This window comes from Mauremys reevesii, linkage group 6 (assembly GCF_016161935.1).
Source record: "Mauremys reevesii isolate NIE-2019 linkage group 6, ASM1616193v1, whole genome shotgun sequence".
NCBI classification, from domain to species: domain Eukaryota; kingdom Metazoa; phylum Chordata; order Testudines; family Geoemydidae; genus Mauremys; species Mauremys reevesii.
Genome location: NC_052628.1, coordinates 24,473,923 through 24,489,253, shown reverse-complemented (window position 1 = coordinate 24,489,253; position 15,331 = coordinate 24,473,923). Strand labels below are relative to the sequence as shown.

At 38.0% G+C, this 15,331-nt stretch overlaps 1 protein-coding gene across 1 annotated transcript in view; it reads right to left on the bottom strand.

Annotated features, from left to right (window-relative positions):
* Positions 1-14,761, bottom strand: part of SLC1A3 (solute carrier family 1 member 3) — an 81,857-nt gene extending 67,096 nt beyond the window's left edge. Inside the window, exons 1-2 of the mRNA XM_039545757.1 lie at positions 14,627-14,761; positions 12,607-12,886 (exon numbers count right to left, since the gene is read on the bottom strand). Coding sequence (XP_039401691.1) covers positions 12,607-12,787 — 181 coding nt within the window. The 5' untranslated portion in view covers positions 12,788-12,886; positions 14,627-14,761. The remainder of the gene's footprint in view (positions 1-12,606; positions 12,887-14,626) is intronic.
* Between the last annotated feature and the right edge of the window lie 570 nt (positions 14,762-15,331).

Genomic DNA, 15,331 nt, shown 5'->3' with positions numbered 1-15,331 from the left:
TAGCTTGCATAGAAGAATTTATTGCAGAAACCTGGGAGGACTTGATTAAGATGTCTGGGCTCCCTCAACTCCCAAGAGAGACTCTCTAAAAACACAAAGAACAGAAAAAAAACCTTCCCTCCACAGGGATTTGAAAATATCTTGTCCCTGATTGGTCCTCTGGTCAGGTGTCCACAGGTATTGCTTGTTAACCCTTTACAGGTAGAAAAAAACCTTAACCCTTAACTAACTGTTTATGATAGACCCAGAATTGGGAGAGTGTTAAGATAGCTTAAAGCCATTTTAATTCCCGTTCTCTTAGGCTAAAAGATCTGTGAGTTTTCTTTTAAAGATGCATCACAGAATATCACCCAATATATATTTCTTGGTAGTATAATCCTCCTAATTTATCTGGGTGTAGTCCCTTACCAGTTGGGGGCTTGATAGAAGCGGCTCCCAGCACTTCTTACAGACAGCAGCGCAGAGGAGAAACTGGGGGAATTGAAACAGGGACTGCTTGCTTCCTCCTCTGCTCGAGAGACAGAAACAGCTTGGGGCCAAACCAGCCACCCTGTGGACAAGCCAGGCACCCAACTGCAGGCCCCAGATAGCCTGCACATGGCTAGGACTGCCCCACCGGTGAGCTGAGCACAAGCAGGAACAGTTTGTGCGGCTAGAACTGGCTGCAAAGTGACAAGTTACAGCAGTTGGAGGGAGACAACCCAAGTTGCAGCAGAAAGTAAGATGCTGTTTTGTCTCTTTCAGCCAGGGGACCTGAGACTGACCCAAAGCCCACAGCTCCACAGGTAAGAGACTGAATCCTCTCACTCCACTGTGCCTGTGAGGACTGCCTGCCATCCAAGCCTGCTAAGTTTCCCCTGAACTAGAAACCAGGGATGGCCAAGGCTTGTGGCCACCAAGGACCTCTCTTCCGGAAGGAAGAGCTAGGACACCACCAGTAGGGTGACCAGACAGCAAGTGTGAAAAATCGGGACAGGGGGTTGGGGGTAATAGGAGCCTATATAAGAAAAAGACCCCAAAATCTGGACTGTCCCTATAAAATCGGGACATCTGGTCACCACCAGCCTTTTAGTTCTTATTGATCTCCAACTCCACCAACCAACTATGGCCTGTGGGGAGACTGTGGGGGCATTTTTGTTATTTTTACTCAGTTCGTGGGCATTTAGTGTTTATTGCTGTGAGATTGGTTGTTACTCATTTGTATGACATCCTTACTTCCCTTACTTGTTCCTGTCCCCTTTACTAACCTCTACATGTGAGCATGTCTCATCTGAGATCAAGAGCATGTCTCATCTTTTGCAGTTCCTCCATGATGAGGGCGTAAAAATCATTAGAGGTTCAGGTTCCAAAAAGTGAAATTATCTGGTGGGACATCAGCTATCACAGATATGACCTTAATTCCTGATTTGATCAGAGACTCTTCCCACAGTAAATAAACCAAAACCAAAACAAAAAAACAAGCCCCCCCCCAAACACTTCTACTCTTAACACTGTTTGACCTCCTGCATTTCTGTGCTCTCAGAATCACCTGGATGCTTTCTTATAACATATACGTATATTTGAAATCTTCCCTAATATCAAATGGATGATCTCAAATTATCAGAATTTCATTCTTTCTATTCCTGGATCTGTGGCTCTGAGGCAGCCCTGCCATATGGACTGCCTAAGACTCTCAGGCTTATTGATGATTCAGGCTGCCAGCTGGCCTGGGGGTCTGGAAGCCCTAGTGTCTTTAGTCCAGGGCAGCCCACATGTCAAGGTTTCCCCAGAGCCACAGACCCTGGGAGCTCCAGGCAGCTGCTGAGTGAAACTATCAAGGACATCAATTTCACTCAGTGGCTGTCAGGGTCCTTGGGAGCAAATTTAGTTTCAGAAACACCATGTCTTGGTGTTTCTAAAACAAAATATTTTTGGAATTTTGGTTTTAATGGAAAATACAGTAGGAAACATATAAACATAGGACATGAAAAGATGGGGGTTGCCTTACCAATTCTAACAAGACAATTCAATTAAAGTGGGTTATTATTAGCAGGAGGAAAAAATCACTTTTGTAGTGGTAATCCCATTTTTTCATGTACTATGTGTATATATATCTTCCTACTGTATTTTCTACTCCATGCATCTGATGAAGTGGGGTTTAGCCCACAAAAGCTTATGCCCAAATAAATGTGTTAGTCTCTAAGGTGCCACAAGGACTCCTCGTTGTTTTTGCTGATACAGACTAACACGGCTACCACTCTGAAACCTGTCTCCATTTCACAGGGGATTTCAATATTTTGAAATTTGATTTTGTTCCAATTAGGAATGAAAACTAAAAATTTTGAAAATCTCTCTGTAAAGGAAAGTCCTGGAGTCTGTGTCTCCAGGGCAGTCCACCCGGCTGGCTTCCTCAGAACTGCAGACCCTAGAAGACCTGGGGTCCCTGACTCAGGGGCAGTTCATTTGTCTGGCTTCCTCTGAGCCATGGATCCTGGGACCCCAACTCTGCTGGCTGCCCCAAGGCTGTGGACCCTGGAAGCCCTGGGACTGAGAAGCAAGCTGGCAGGAAACCAGACATGTTTCACTAGTTGCCTGGCAGGCAGAGTTCCATTGGAACTTTGTTGAAATAGAATAATCTACTCAGGATGTTTCAATTTTGATGAACTGAATAATTCTGTCAGAACTCTCAGGGCTGCTATGAAACATAGTTCATTATTATGCATTGAGATCCTCAGATGGAAGTTATTTAGAAGTGCAGAATAATAATGTCCTATTTTTAAAATCTGTTTTGAAGTAGAGGGACACTTTTTTGTGTCAGTTATAATGATGTAAATCCTAAATAATTCTACTGAAGTCACTGGAATTATGCCAGATCACTACTAGTGTAAGTAAGATCAGAATCTGGCTCATTGATTATATCCCATTATATGTGTTACAACGTTTTATGTACAATTAAGATGCTGTTAGCCACTTTGTAAAAATTATAATAATAACTATAATTATCTTGACATACTTTTCTGTCTGGATATCACTCCTGCTGCATCCTCTTGAGAAGTGCTCATATTTTTGGTCCCTAAAATAATGGCTTCCAACAGATAAGTTTATTCTCTCTTAAGCAGAATGGAATATTGATTTTAATATACTGGTCAGTTTACAAAGTTTCTTTATTAACTTTACATTTCTCTCTTTTCCCTTTTGGATTGGAAGTTGACATATTTTCTAACAGTTTATGATTCTTTCCCATTTACTGTACAACAGTTTCAAAATACCCACATCCATTATAATCTTTCCTTTATATTGGTGAGGCATCCAAAGGCCACAGTTAGGATCCAGGTCTCATAGAGCCAGGCATTGTATGAACACCCAGGAACATGCTTTGTCCTTTCCCTAAAGAGTTAACAATCTAATTTAAGAGAGAGTCTTATGTAAGATTTTACATTGTCTTGTATTTGTGTTAAAATATCCCACATCAGTTTGTCTAAATGTACGAACAGCATATCCATAACTACAGGTAGGAGTCCTTCCCGCAAAAGATACACATTTTTTGGTTCTGTCTTATAACTGTTTTACCTAATCAGTACATCTTAGTTTTGACTTCTTGGATGTACAATTGTGCATGATACTTTGTGGAAAGTGCCCACTTTCATAAAATCATAGAAATGTACAGCCAGAAGAAACCTTGAGAAATCACCAAATCTAGCACCTGGCACTGAGGCGGACCAAGTAAACCTAGACCATCCCTGACAGGTGTTTGCCCAACCTGTTCTTAAAGACCTCCAGTGATGTGGATTTTATAACCTCTCTTGGATGCCTATTCTGGAGCTTAACTACCCTTATAGTTAGAATTTTTTTCCTAATACCTAACCTAAATCTCCCTTACTGCAGATTAAGCCCATTATTTTTTATCTTGTCTTCAGTGGACACGGAGAACAACTGATCACTGTCCTCTTTATAAGAGCCTTTAATATATTGCAAGACTGTTATCAGGTCCCCTTCAGCTGTCTTGTCTCAAGACTAAACATGACCAGCTTCTTCAATCTTTCCTCATAGGTCTGGTTTTCTAAACCTTTTATAATTGTGATGGTTCTCATCTGGATTCTCTCTAGTTTCTCTGCATCTTTCTTAAAGTGTGGTACCCAGAACTGAATTCAGTAGTCCAGCCGAGGGCCTCACTACTTCCAGATAGAATGGGACACTTACCTACCATGTCCTTCATATGACGCTTCTCAACAAACCCCAGAATTGTATTTGCCTTTTTTACAACTGTATCACATTGTTGAGACTCATTCAATTTGTGATCCACTATAATCTCTGGATCCTCTTCAGTAGTATTACCACTTAGCCAATTATGCCCCACTTTGTAGTTGTGGATTTGATTTTCCTTCCTAAGTGTAGTACTTTGCACTTGTCTTTATTGAATTTAATCTTGTTGATTTCAGACCAATTTCCAATTTGTCAAGATTATTTTGAATTCTATTCCTGTCCTCCAAAGTGCTACTAATCTCTCTTAGCTGCAAATTTTATAAGAACACTCTTCACTCCAGGTCCAAATCATTAATTAAAATATTATATCATTGTATGGTACTGGAACTAGGACAGACCTGTGTGGGATCCCACTAGATATATTCTCCCAGTTTGACAACTGGTAACTACTTTTTGAATATGGTCTGTGAACCAGTTTTCACCCACTTTATAGTAATTTAAACCACATTTCCCTATTTTTCTTATGAGAATGTCAAGAGGGACTGTGTCAAAAGCCTTACTAAAATCAAGATATATCATGTTTACAGCTTCCCCCAATTCATGAGGCCAGTAACTCTGTCAAAGAAGGAAATTTAGATTGGTCCTTGACAAATCCATGTTGGCTATTACTTATAACCTTATTATCATCTAGGTGCCTATAAAATGATTGTTTAATAATTTATGCCAGTATCTTTCTAGATATCAAAGTTAGATGACCAGTCCCTAGGTCCTCTTTGTTCCACTTTTTAAAGATCAGTACTATGTTTGCCCTTCTCCAATCCTCAGTTATCTCAAAGATAATTGCTAGGAGTTCCAATATTGCTTTAGCTTCATATCATACTTCATATGACATAAAGTTTCATATCCTATGCTAACTCCTATCACTCATTCCCTCTAACTCTATTGGGAGGGAGTCATAGGTACCATGTCACAATCCCATTTATAAATAATATGCTCATAATTTTCATTAGTTCCTGAAACTGTTTGCTCTTGCAATGTGCATAGCACTTTAACATCCAGAATACATGATCTCTGTAGAGACCTATCATAACTCCTGATTCCTGCAATGACCACCCATTAATGTATGAAATCTAGTACTTGGGTAGTCTAATTGTGTAATTGAGGTGTCTGTCACAGTGCTAAACAAATGTTTGTTGAATCAAACTCTGCTTGTGCCAAAAGTATTTTATGCCTGTAAACACTAGGGGGTAAAGATGTTTCATTTCATGCAACATAAGACTCTTGTGAGGGACATTGTCAAAGGGTTTGAAAATCCAGTTCAATAATATTTCCAAGTTCTCTTTTATCCAACATTTCTTGACACACACAAATAATCTGAGTAAGTTAGAGCAAGGATTTCCCGTCACAAAAGTCAGGCAGGCTGGTTTGTCCCTAATTATATCATGCTTATTTAAGTGTTTTTATAATTTTTAATGATCATTGCAATCATATCTCCTGGTATTGAAGTAAGACTTTCTGATCTGTAATTCACAAGATCACCTCTAGCAACTTATTAAAAGATAGGTAGGTTCCTGTACAAAACTTGCAATCCTCTAGCTCTCTGGTATACTAGCTGATTTTTAATAATTTGCATATATTTGCTAAGCCACTTCATTCTTAAATTTCTTAACAATTATTGGATGAATACTGTCCAGTATTACTGAGAGAATAGTCTGTTTAATGTATCGATTTGTTACAGCACTTCTGTTAACACTTCAGCCTCAGAGTCTCTCATCTGTATCTTCCCAACATTCTCTTTGGTGCTCAACCTCTTGAAGGATCACACCTCTAGGAAGGATGATCCATGAATCATGATCCTGTAATCCTGTTGCATACAGGATTAATGAACGTATATTCACATCACCTGCAGATATGGCATCTACAAATAAATCTCCTGGTCTGTTAAACATTTTTCAGAAGGGGCTACAACTCACGCACCCTAAAGACTACACTAATGGCAAAAAAGACTAGGTGAAAATAATTGTAAGAAACACCAAAATCGGTGCACTAGACAGTGTCATCTGTGAGTTGCCTTTTCGGTACTTCCAATAATATCTGATTAAGTAGAGTCTTGATAGACTGATACCCAGACAGGTGTGTGGCATTTTTTGTTTCGTTTGTAAAGTTGGTCCTCATGAAATTGAGGAACGGCTATAATGAATTAGACGCAGTTAGGGGTATAAGTAGACACATGTAACCTTCTCTGTATACAGTATTTCACCTAAGGCATATCAACCAGGGTGCACAACACACCTCTTATTCAATCTTACACCTTTCTTGAACAAACATTGTGTCAGTTCTGCCATTTTGCAAAGAAATGTGGAAGCCATGCCAATATCTAGTAAGAATAAGTATAAGACCATCTGACTGATTTCTATCTATGACCTAGAACCCATCCCAATGGCCAATCTCCAGATTTGTAAAAACAAACAAACAAGAAAATGCATAGAAAACACACCTACTTATTCTGTACATGAAGGTTTAATATTAATTGTTTGAACTACCTCCAATTCCCTTTGTCTCTTCTCCTACTTACAACCCTGCTCCTCTTCTCAGGTGTACTTTTCACCTAGAACTATCACCTCTTCCTTTGCCCCAAATCACCTCTTTCAAAAAATTCCTCAAAATGCAATTATTTTGGATGTCTTTTTACTCTTAGTTAGCTATCACTGGCTGTCACTCAGCCTACCTTATGTAGCCAAGGATATACCAGATAGTCACAGAAATCTAACAATTTTCTTGATTCATACTAAAATCCTTAAAATCAGGAGCCCTTTATTTACTTTCCAAAATACTTTTGCTCACAATTTATCTGTAAACGTAATAGCGACATATAAAATGTTACTTAATCTGCCATATCCTGGTGTCTTTGGAATTACCCTGAAATACGGTTTAAATATTAGCCTGGAATCTAAACAATTATATTATGTTAAGGAAATGATAGTGAAAATTTCAACCTGAAAGATGAAAGTTTCAGAAATTTGTAAGCAACTGAATCATAGATTAGAAAGGGTCAGGCAACCTTAACAATAGTTTTTACAATAGCTCCAGCTAAAATAGTGTTTTTAATTCCCTTTAGGCATATGCTGGGTGTCATGCAAATATAACAGCCCATAAAATGACCTTCAGACAAAGTTCAGGTCACCCTTTCTATCTAATGTAACATATTTTTTTTCATAGAGCCTTTGTCCTGTCCTGTTATCTTTTCATATAGAGAATTGAAATCATAGTTAAAGCCACGCAAACATCTTTAATGCTATGCTTATGCCAACTTCTCACATTCTATGCAACATAGCCTTCAAATCTAGTCTGTAAGAAGTAGTCTTAAATCAGCTTTAAACAGCTTAGAATGAGGTTTTAGAAGGTCTCTGACATCTATTTAGAAAAAGTTATATTAGTACAATTTGTATGTAGAGTGCAGTAAATGTGTACTTTCTGCACACAGATTTTATGACTGCTCCAAAATGCTATTTTTCAGCAGTATTCTACCCTATGATAGTTCCAGAGTTTGGAGCATAGGAAGTTTGTACATATAGTTATTTATCTAAAAGCACTTTTACCTTGGTTGATCTGTCCCCAATACGTACATTTCAATTCCCACATTGACCAAGTATGTGATTTCTCTGTACTGTATGTGGCTTTAAATAAAATGGTAGTCATTTGAATTTTTGGATGCTGTTTAGTTTCAAAATATGAGTGTGTAATAACTGTAAAATTAAAGGTATGGTAGTATTGTAAGAAGAAGTAACTGATAAAGAAAACTTGGTACATTTGAACTTTCAGGTTTTGTTCTGTTGTAAGAAAATTAAAGTGATCTTTTACATTTTTTTTCCCATAGTGATTTTTTTTCAGTCTTAACTCCAATTTCAGTGTTTGTCTGGGAATATGCTTGAGGCATTTTTGAAAAGTTTGGAATTATTCAGTGAGAGGAGTCAGTGAGGAGCTTGTGAACTGTGCAGGTTCTTGTGTGTCTCTGTCTCTTTTGCTCGCTTCCAGGTGAACCCTTTGTGCCCTATGTGATGTGCTCATGCCTGCTCACCTAAAACCACACCTTGGTAGCCTGATGTCTTGGTTCCATGTGAATTTTAAGCTCCCTACCTCAGGCACTGTGGCCATGTGCACTTGCAAAGTGTATATTGGGGTCATGTGCATCTTACATGGGGAAAATTATACCCCTCTTCTCGGGCTACAGAGGGCCCGTGAGCAGCAGAAGAGGAGCAGTTTCACCACACCAGGGAGGTAACATTTGGGTACACCATGCACATCACCTGCGTGGCTCAGAGTTCTACTCTTTTGTGGGGTGAGGCAGGAGAATCTTCTGCTGTGCACATGCTCTGGTCCTTCACCTATTCCAGCCATTAGGCTCAATTAGCAGTGGCAAAGCAGCACCGCTTTCACTCTATGGACTGGGGAATGGATTCCTTCCCTTTCCCCCATGGAGTGTCCCAGTGCACAGCTAGATTAGTTAGACTGGGCACTGTGAAAAGATTTTAGCTAGAGAGTTCATTAGGGTCGTGATCACCTCACAAAATATACAGGAACTATTGCTTATCTTATGTACTCCCCATTCTCCTTTAGCGCCACTGGACCTCTCCGTTTTAGTAGTGCTCCCCTATGACCAGCTTCACAAGAGTTCTACTCATAAACTCTATGTGACTTGAGCTTTTCCCTTGGGTAGCCACTAAACTCCACTGGAGTTCCTGTGGAGTTTCAGAGTTCTTCTGGAAAAAATCTGTATTCCTGTGGAGTTTTGGAAACTGGGTGGTGGGCAGCAGGAATCAGGAGAGACTATATAAGGAGGGAAGCATGGGGGAATGGAACAGCCGTTGAGATTATGCCAAAGTTTTTGGTGAACATTTCAAAGTCTGTAAGACCTACTGCAAACTTTCCAAAAGTCATCAGGACCTGCAGCACACCTTAGAAGTGCTACTGGTCATTTTGTCATACTCAATTCACTAGTGAACAACTCCCCAAATATGCCTTTCTCCATCTCAGTACAGGTCCTGTACCCTAGAACTTGCCAAGATTCACTGAAAAGCTCATTTAAAGTTTCTAGACAACTCATTCGCAGACCAAAAAAACTTACAGAAGTTTTCAAAACTTTAGAATGACCTATTTTTTTCCACATCATATTTCTCAAAGATAGCTTGTTTGAAATCAGCTCCAATTTTATAAAAATATAATAATAGTAATAATGAGCCACAGACCATTCATGCAAAATTTGACACCAAAAGGAACTTTCTTGAAGGTTTCAGAAAAGGTGCCAAAACCAGGAATATTATAGAAGTTAGTCTCAGCTTTAGCTCTGGAGAAACTTCTGACATCTCCATATCAATAGCTTTATTTTTTTACTTTAATTGTTTTTATTGCAGCAGCCAAGGAAGCCTTTTATCTGTACCCTAGCAATTGATTCTGTGCTTTCCCCTCAAAGATAATTGGCACTTTGCATTGCCTTCTCTCATGTTTCATGCTTTGCAATAGCATGTATACACCCATCCTTTTTCATCAGTTCTGTTCATTCTCTTCAATTTTCATTGCAGTAGCACCTGAAGTTAGAGGTAATAGATACACTTCCCCTTATCTCGTGAGGATCACGATGCTATTTCCCTGTGCACTATGCTCTTGCTTATAGGTGAGTGCTAGGTAATGTCAGTTAAGTCAACAAAATATATGTGCACAAATCAGATAAATGTATATCCATTTTCTATGAGCAAATATGTATCTATGCATTCATAACAATTGTTACATGAACTCAGATGCCCATTTGAAACTATGGTCCCGTAATTGTGGGCTAAGACCTATGATCCTACAAATTTAATCTCTACCAGAATCAGTCCTGCTTAACAAATGAAGTGGGAAGCGCCATATTAAACCTGCTTTCTCACCTTGACAAAACGGCCTGCAGGAAAGTGTTGGTACGTAACGTTTGATTTTACTGTTAGTGAATTCAGTCCTTTTGAAAGCTGCTGTACTGACAGCCCTGGAAACGAAAGCCCTTGGTTTATTTATCTAATTGTTAGAGCCTGGGCTGTCAGCAATGAAAGCTTCCTCAAATGTGCCCTGCCTGCTACCACTTGGTGATGTTTCAACCCTGCCATGGCACAAAAACACAGTTCAGTTTTCATGTTCATTCAAACTCTGGTCCTTTTACTGCGATAGCCAACAAGGTTGTCAATTCATGCTAACGGTGATTAGTTGTGTGATGTGGACTATTGTCCACTAGGAACTAGACCATGCCCACCATCTGGTTTTATGTAGATTGCCAAACAACTGAGAGATGGTAACAAAATTTAGTCGTTACCAACCAGATACAGAGTGACAATTTAGAGGTGTTCATACTCTTAAGCCATCCAGTCCCCTATTAATATATATTTCTACCTCAGCATACCAGTAACAGGAGGTCTACTTATTTATAACCTCTAAAGAGTGAAGTTGCTCTTTTATTGAGAGCCATAGATATGCCTCCCCTTTATTTGTGCATATACTGTAAGTTTACACATCATTTTACAAACATAGGCAAATTCTGCTCTCCACTGCACTAGTGTATCTAAAGTAACTCTTCTGAAGCTGCTGGAGTGAGAGGTTCTCCAGATATACCAGTGTATGAGTGGTCAGAATTTGTCACAATGGCCTTTTCTACAGTGGGAATTTTCAACAGTTCTAGCATCACTGCTGCTCCACTAGTGCTAGCAATGGTGGATGTACTTGTGAACAGGAGAGCCTATATTAGTGTTCCCACCATTGCTAGTGCTGGGGGAACTACACCAGTACTAGACCAGTGCTGGGAGAATCGCTAGTGCCTCAGTGTAGACTTAATGATATACCTTGCTGTGAGCAGATTAGTCTCAGAATTAGATTGCTTTTGAATTAGATCATATTTTTAACTTCAGATCCTATAATGCACCTTCCTCAGTGGACAACCAGTTAAAAATACTTGGTTTTATGTTACTGATATTAATTAATTTTTTGTTGACTGTGGCAAATTCTTACTTAGGAATCAAAACACTGTTAACCAATTACTGTTGATAAAAAGTGAAAAGGTGCTATTTCTGTTAGGGATATAAAGTAGGTACTGTATTTGGCCCCCAGACTGCATTTTCTGTCTGCAAAAGACCACCAATAAAATGGGAATTCTTAGAAATAATCCTACAGATATGAGAAACCGTAAAAGCAACAATGTCTGATTCTTAAGGAAGCTTAGGAAATGAAACAATCAAATCTACATAAGAAAGCATCATTACAGCAGTTTCTAAAGGTATTAATGGGACTGCTCACCCAAGCAGGATTTGGCCTCATTTGTAAACTCTAAAATTTGGCATGTGGGTGAGCGGGTTAATATGTTTAGGCTTGAAATTAATCTGATCACAATTTTTTTTATTACAGAACCAAAATCTACTTGCGCCACAATAAAAGGAATTGTTTTATTCAGTGCAAGATGATATTGTTTAGATAGCGAAATTCTAGTTAAGAAAAATAACAATTATGAATAATAAAATATTTCTGTATAGAACACTTTTTGGTGAAAATTCATTGTCTTCAGATAAAAAGTCTTTCCATCAAATCAATCTTTTATGTAGCTAAAATATTTTAAAATATTTTTAAATTTTGTCACATTCTAAATCCAGCAATGCTCATTTCGCGGGCCAGACCCCCTCCGATTGAAGTCAATGGAAGCTGAAAAGTTTGAGCATGCTATTTGATCTACTGAATTTCCACCATGTGTAAAAACAATGTCTGATCAGGCACCATCCTGCAGTCCTTGAGCAGGTAGAACTCTTATTGCCTCTCAGATTGTATCTGAAAGATGCAAGTGTAAGAATAAGAGTAATTGAGAAAGCATGACCTTGGATTTAGGTTTGTGTTTTATTTTATATTCGTCAAGGGAAAACACAAAAGGTTTAGATTCTGGGTTCTGATCTCTGATATTTGGCTTGTCTGAGAAGCAAATGACCCTATAATTAATATTGGGAACTTCTGTCTCTCATTTCAACATGTTAATTGCATGGGTTAGTGGAAAGTGACATTCTGAGGCATTGTATTGCAACTGCTTTTTGGCAGAAACAGATTTTGTTTGATTATTCAGTCCTTTTGATTCTGTTATAGTAGGGTTGATTCTTAAACAGAGGAATTAATAAAACAGCTGAATTAATGTCCTTTACCAAAATGATTCACCTCTTTGAATACTAGAATAACTAAAATTATACTTTCTCCAAAACTTCAACATACACTTTCATAGCCAAAAATGTTCCAAGCCAGCAAGTTATTATCAGTGGAGAAGAATTTGGGATCTCTTTCAGAATGCTAATTGCTGAGGCCAAATGACATTTTCTAAGGCTGTCAAATGCAATGGAGAAACAGAATATCCCTATTGATCAAATTACTCACCAACAATGACAGCAGTGACGGTGAGGAGCACAAAGGCATTCCTCACTAGGTAACCTTTAACATCTTCCTTAGTTATGCTCTGCACCTTCTTTTTTGCCAGGAGTGTACGTTTCCGTACTCCTTGCTGAAAGCGCTCCATCCTATTTCCAGATCTTGGATCTTCTCCGTTACTTTTAGTCATCTATATTTTGAAAAGTGATTTCTTCTTTTATAATTTACTGCTGTTAAAATCTCCCCAGAAAGACAGAAGACCCTCTTCCTTGGGAAGTGCAGGAGGAAGCTAGAAGACAAGATATGTCAAATGTCACAATAAGTTAAACTTCAGAGGAATGATTAGTCATATCTACTCATGCAGTCAAATGCTCATCATATAACAAGCAGACTTGGATTATTCAGATTAATCAATTGATTGCAGTATGTGGTAAATAAGTGTCACAGTTGGTAGAACCCTGATTTGAAAGTACAGATTTTGTTCAGATCTGTATTTCTGCATCTGCAGGGAATGGGCCTGATTCTTCTTTCACACGGGTATAAATGAGGAGTAACTTCACTGCAGTCAATGGAGTTACAATACTATAAAATGGATGTCACAGGAGAATCAGCTGCTGTATATCTATAACTATTGATCAAGCCTCATTTTCATGTATTTAGCAGGCACATATTTATCTGTACAGAATCTGCCTATCCCACCTTTCAATGAAACTTCTGATAAATATCTTTTTAAATCATAGCATTCAGAATATTATGTATTTCAGATGTTTCTAGATAATTTTAATGCTTTGTCCTGCATTGATTTCTCTCCTGTTATATTGCAAAACACAGCAGGAATAGTTTATCTCTTTATTTACTACTCAGGAGGTATGTCTTTGATAGTAACATTCCTCTTTGAAGTGTGTAAGCTACTCTGAACACATCTGTAAAACATCAGAAGATGTAATTCAGTTAGCATGTTTCTTCATGTTTGTTACAAGTTCACACTACAGATAATGCTTTACATTGATATGATCTGATAAAAATCACACTACAGATTTGCCTTTAAGATTTTTTTTTAAAGCTTTCATTAAAATAGTTGGGACATGTTTGCAAGATAATCTACTTTTCATTTCAAACACGCCGTAATTTTTTTGACTGCTTGAAATTAATTTATTCTGTAATTAAATCTGCACAAAACTATTTTGCAAAGTGAGAATCTGCTTTTCCATAATGTTGGATAACACATTTATGCCTGCTACCTATTCTAGTATTTCTCTAGTAGGGTCACAAATTCATGAATGGATATAGCTGGCTGCACCACTGAAATCCATTCTCAATTATATAGGTCATTTATATCTTTCTGCCTTGCTACATCTATTGCCTAATTAGCTTTGCAGAAAGCATTTAGAAAGTTCAGGTTTTGGAAGAAGGATGTTTGAAGGGGCTAATCATGTTATTTTAAAAGGTAAGAAAATGTTTTTGATGGGATTTGGTCTTGCTTTTGGAGTTAATATATGTTTAAAACTAATACGTTAATATACTGTTCTCCCTGCATTTTAACACATTGTAATATGGTTTTTTAACAAGATTGTCTATACACACACATCTCTCATTCCCCCTTTCCTGTCTTCCCCTCTCTCCTTTTGTTTAACAAATGTATATTTTAAATTGGGAAAAGCTAAAATATTTAATTAGTCTTTTCTTAATTGACTGTAGAGCGGGGGAAAGGTTCTTAGGCTGAACTAACTGTATTGTGTATGGTATTTTTGATCGTGGAGGCATGACTGCTGTGTGTTTGAAAGATTTTTCTTCAGAAAATTAGTTTGCAGTATTTTGTAACAAGCTTTTAGATTCACCCAGTCCCCTTCTCCCTCCAGGACCAGTTAACACAATATCACCCCAATCTGCTCTTTATAAGTAAGATTAAAATCAAGAAAGAACATTCAGTATACCCCCCAAAGCATCACCATATCAAATGACCTAGAAAAGTATTTTACAAAAGAAGAGAATGAAAAGCGAAAAACACCAATAAAGAAAACAAGCTCACCTTTTCAAATTCTGCAATGTTCCCAGCACAAAAGCCAAGCAACAAGGTAAATTTCCCAGTAGGTACAATAGAGATGGAAAAATTCAGTGAGCAAGAGAAGTAGAAGACTGACAATATGCATGTGCTCCGGATACAACAACTTACTATCACTGCAACTTAAGAAAAGGGGAGGAGACTATTAATCCAACTCTGGAAAAAAAATAAAAAACACAACTGAAGGAGGAAAAAAAGGCTGAGCTTCTGGAATATTGATTAGTCTTGGCACAGTAAAAACAGGGTTGCTTTCTTTGTTTTTCCCCTTTAGACCACTTTCACGCTTTGTCAGTTCAGCTTCATTAGAAATGCAAAATCAGGGCTCAGGAAGAATTGAAGAATGACACACAACACAGAAGGCTGGAAGTTTTTGTGATTAGAGATTCCAAACCAGGAGTCTGTAAAAAATTAAACATAATTATATAACATTATTCCACTACTTTTTCAAAAAAATGGTGAAATATCTGAGGATGTTATTCTACTATAAGAAGTGTTTTGATTGGTGGTTCCAAAGTGTTTTCTAATCCTTAATGACAGTTATTTAAGGAAGCATCTTTCTGTAAGGTGGGAAACAGTGTTCCAGTTACTTCTGAGAAATGTAAAGCTATCAAGAATCAATCAAAATATGATCAGATCTAGTTCTTTGTAATTTTCTTGTTACTCAAAAAGCAA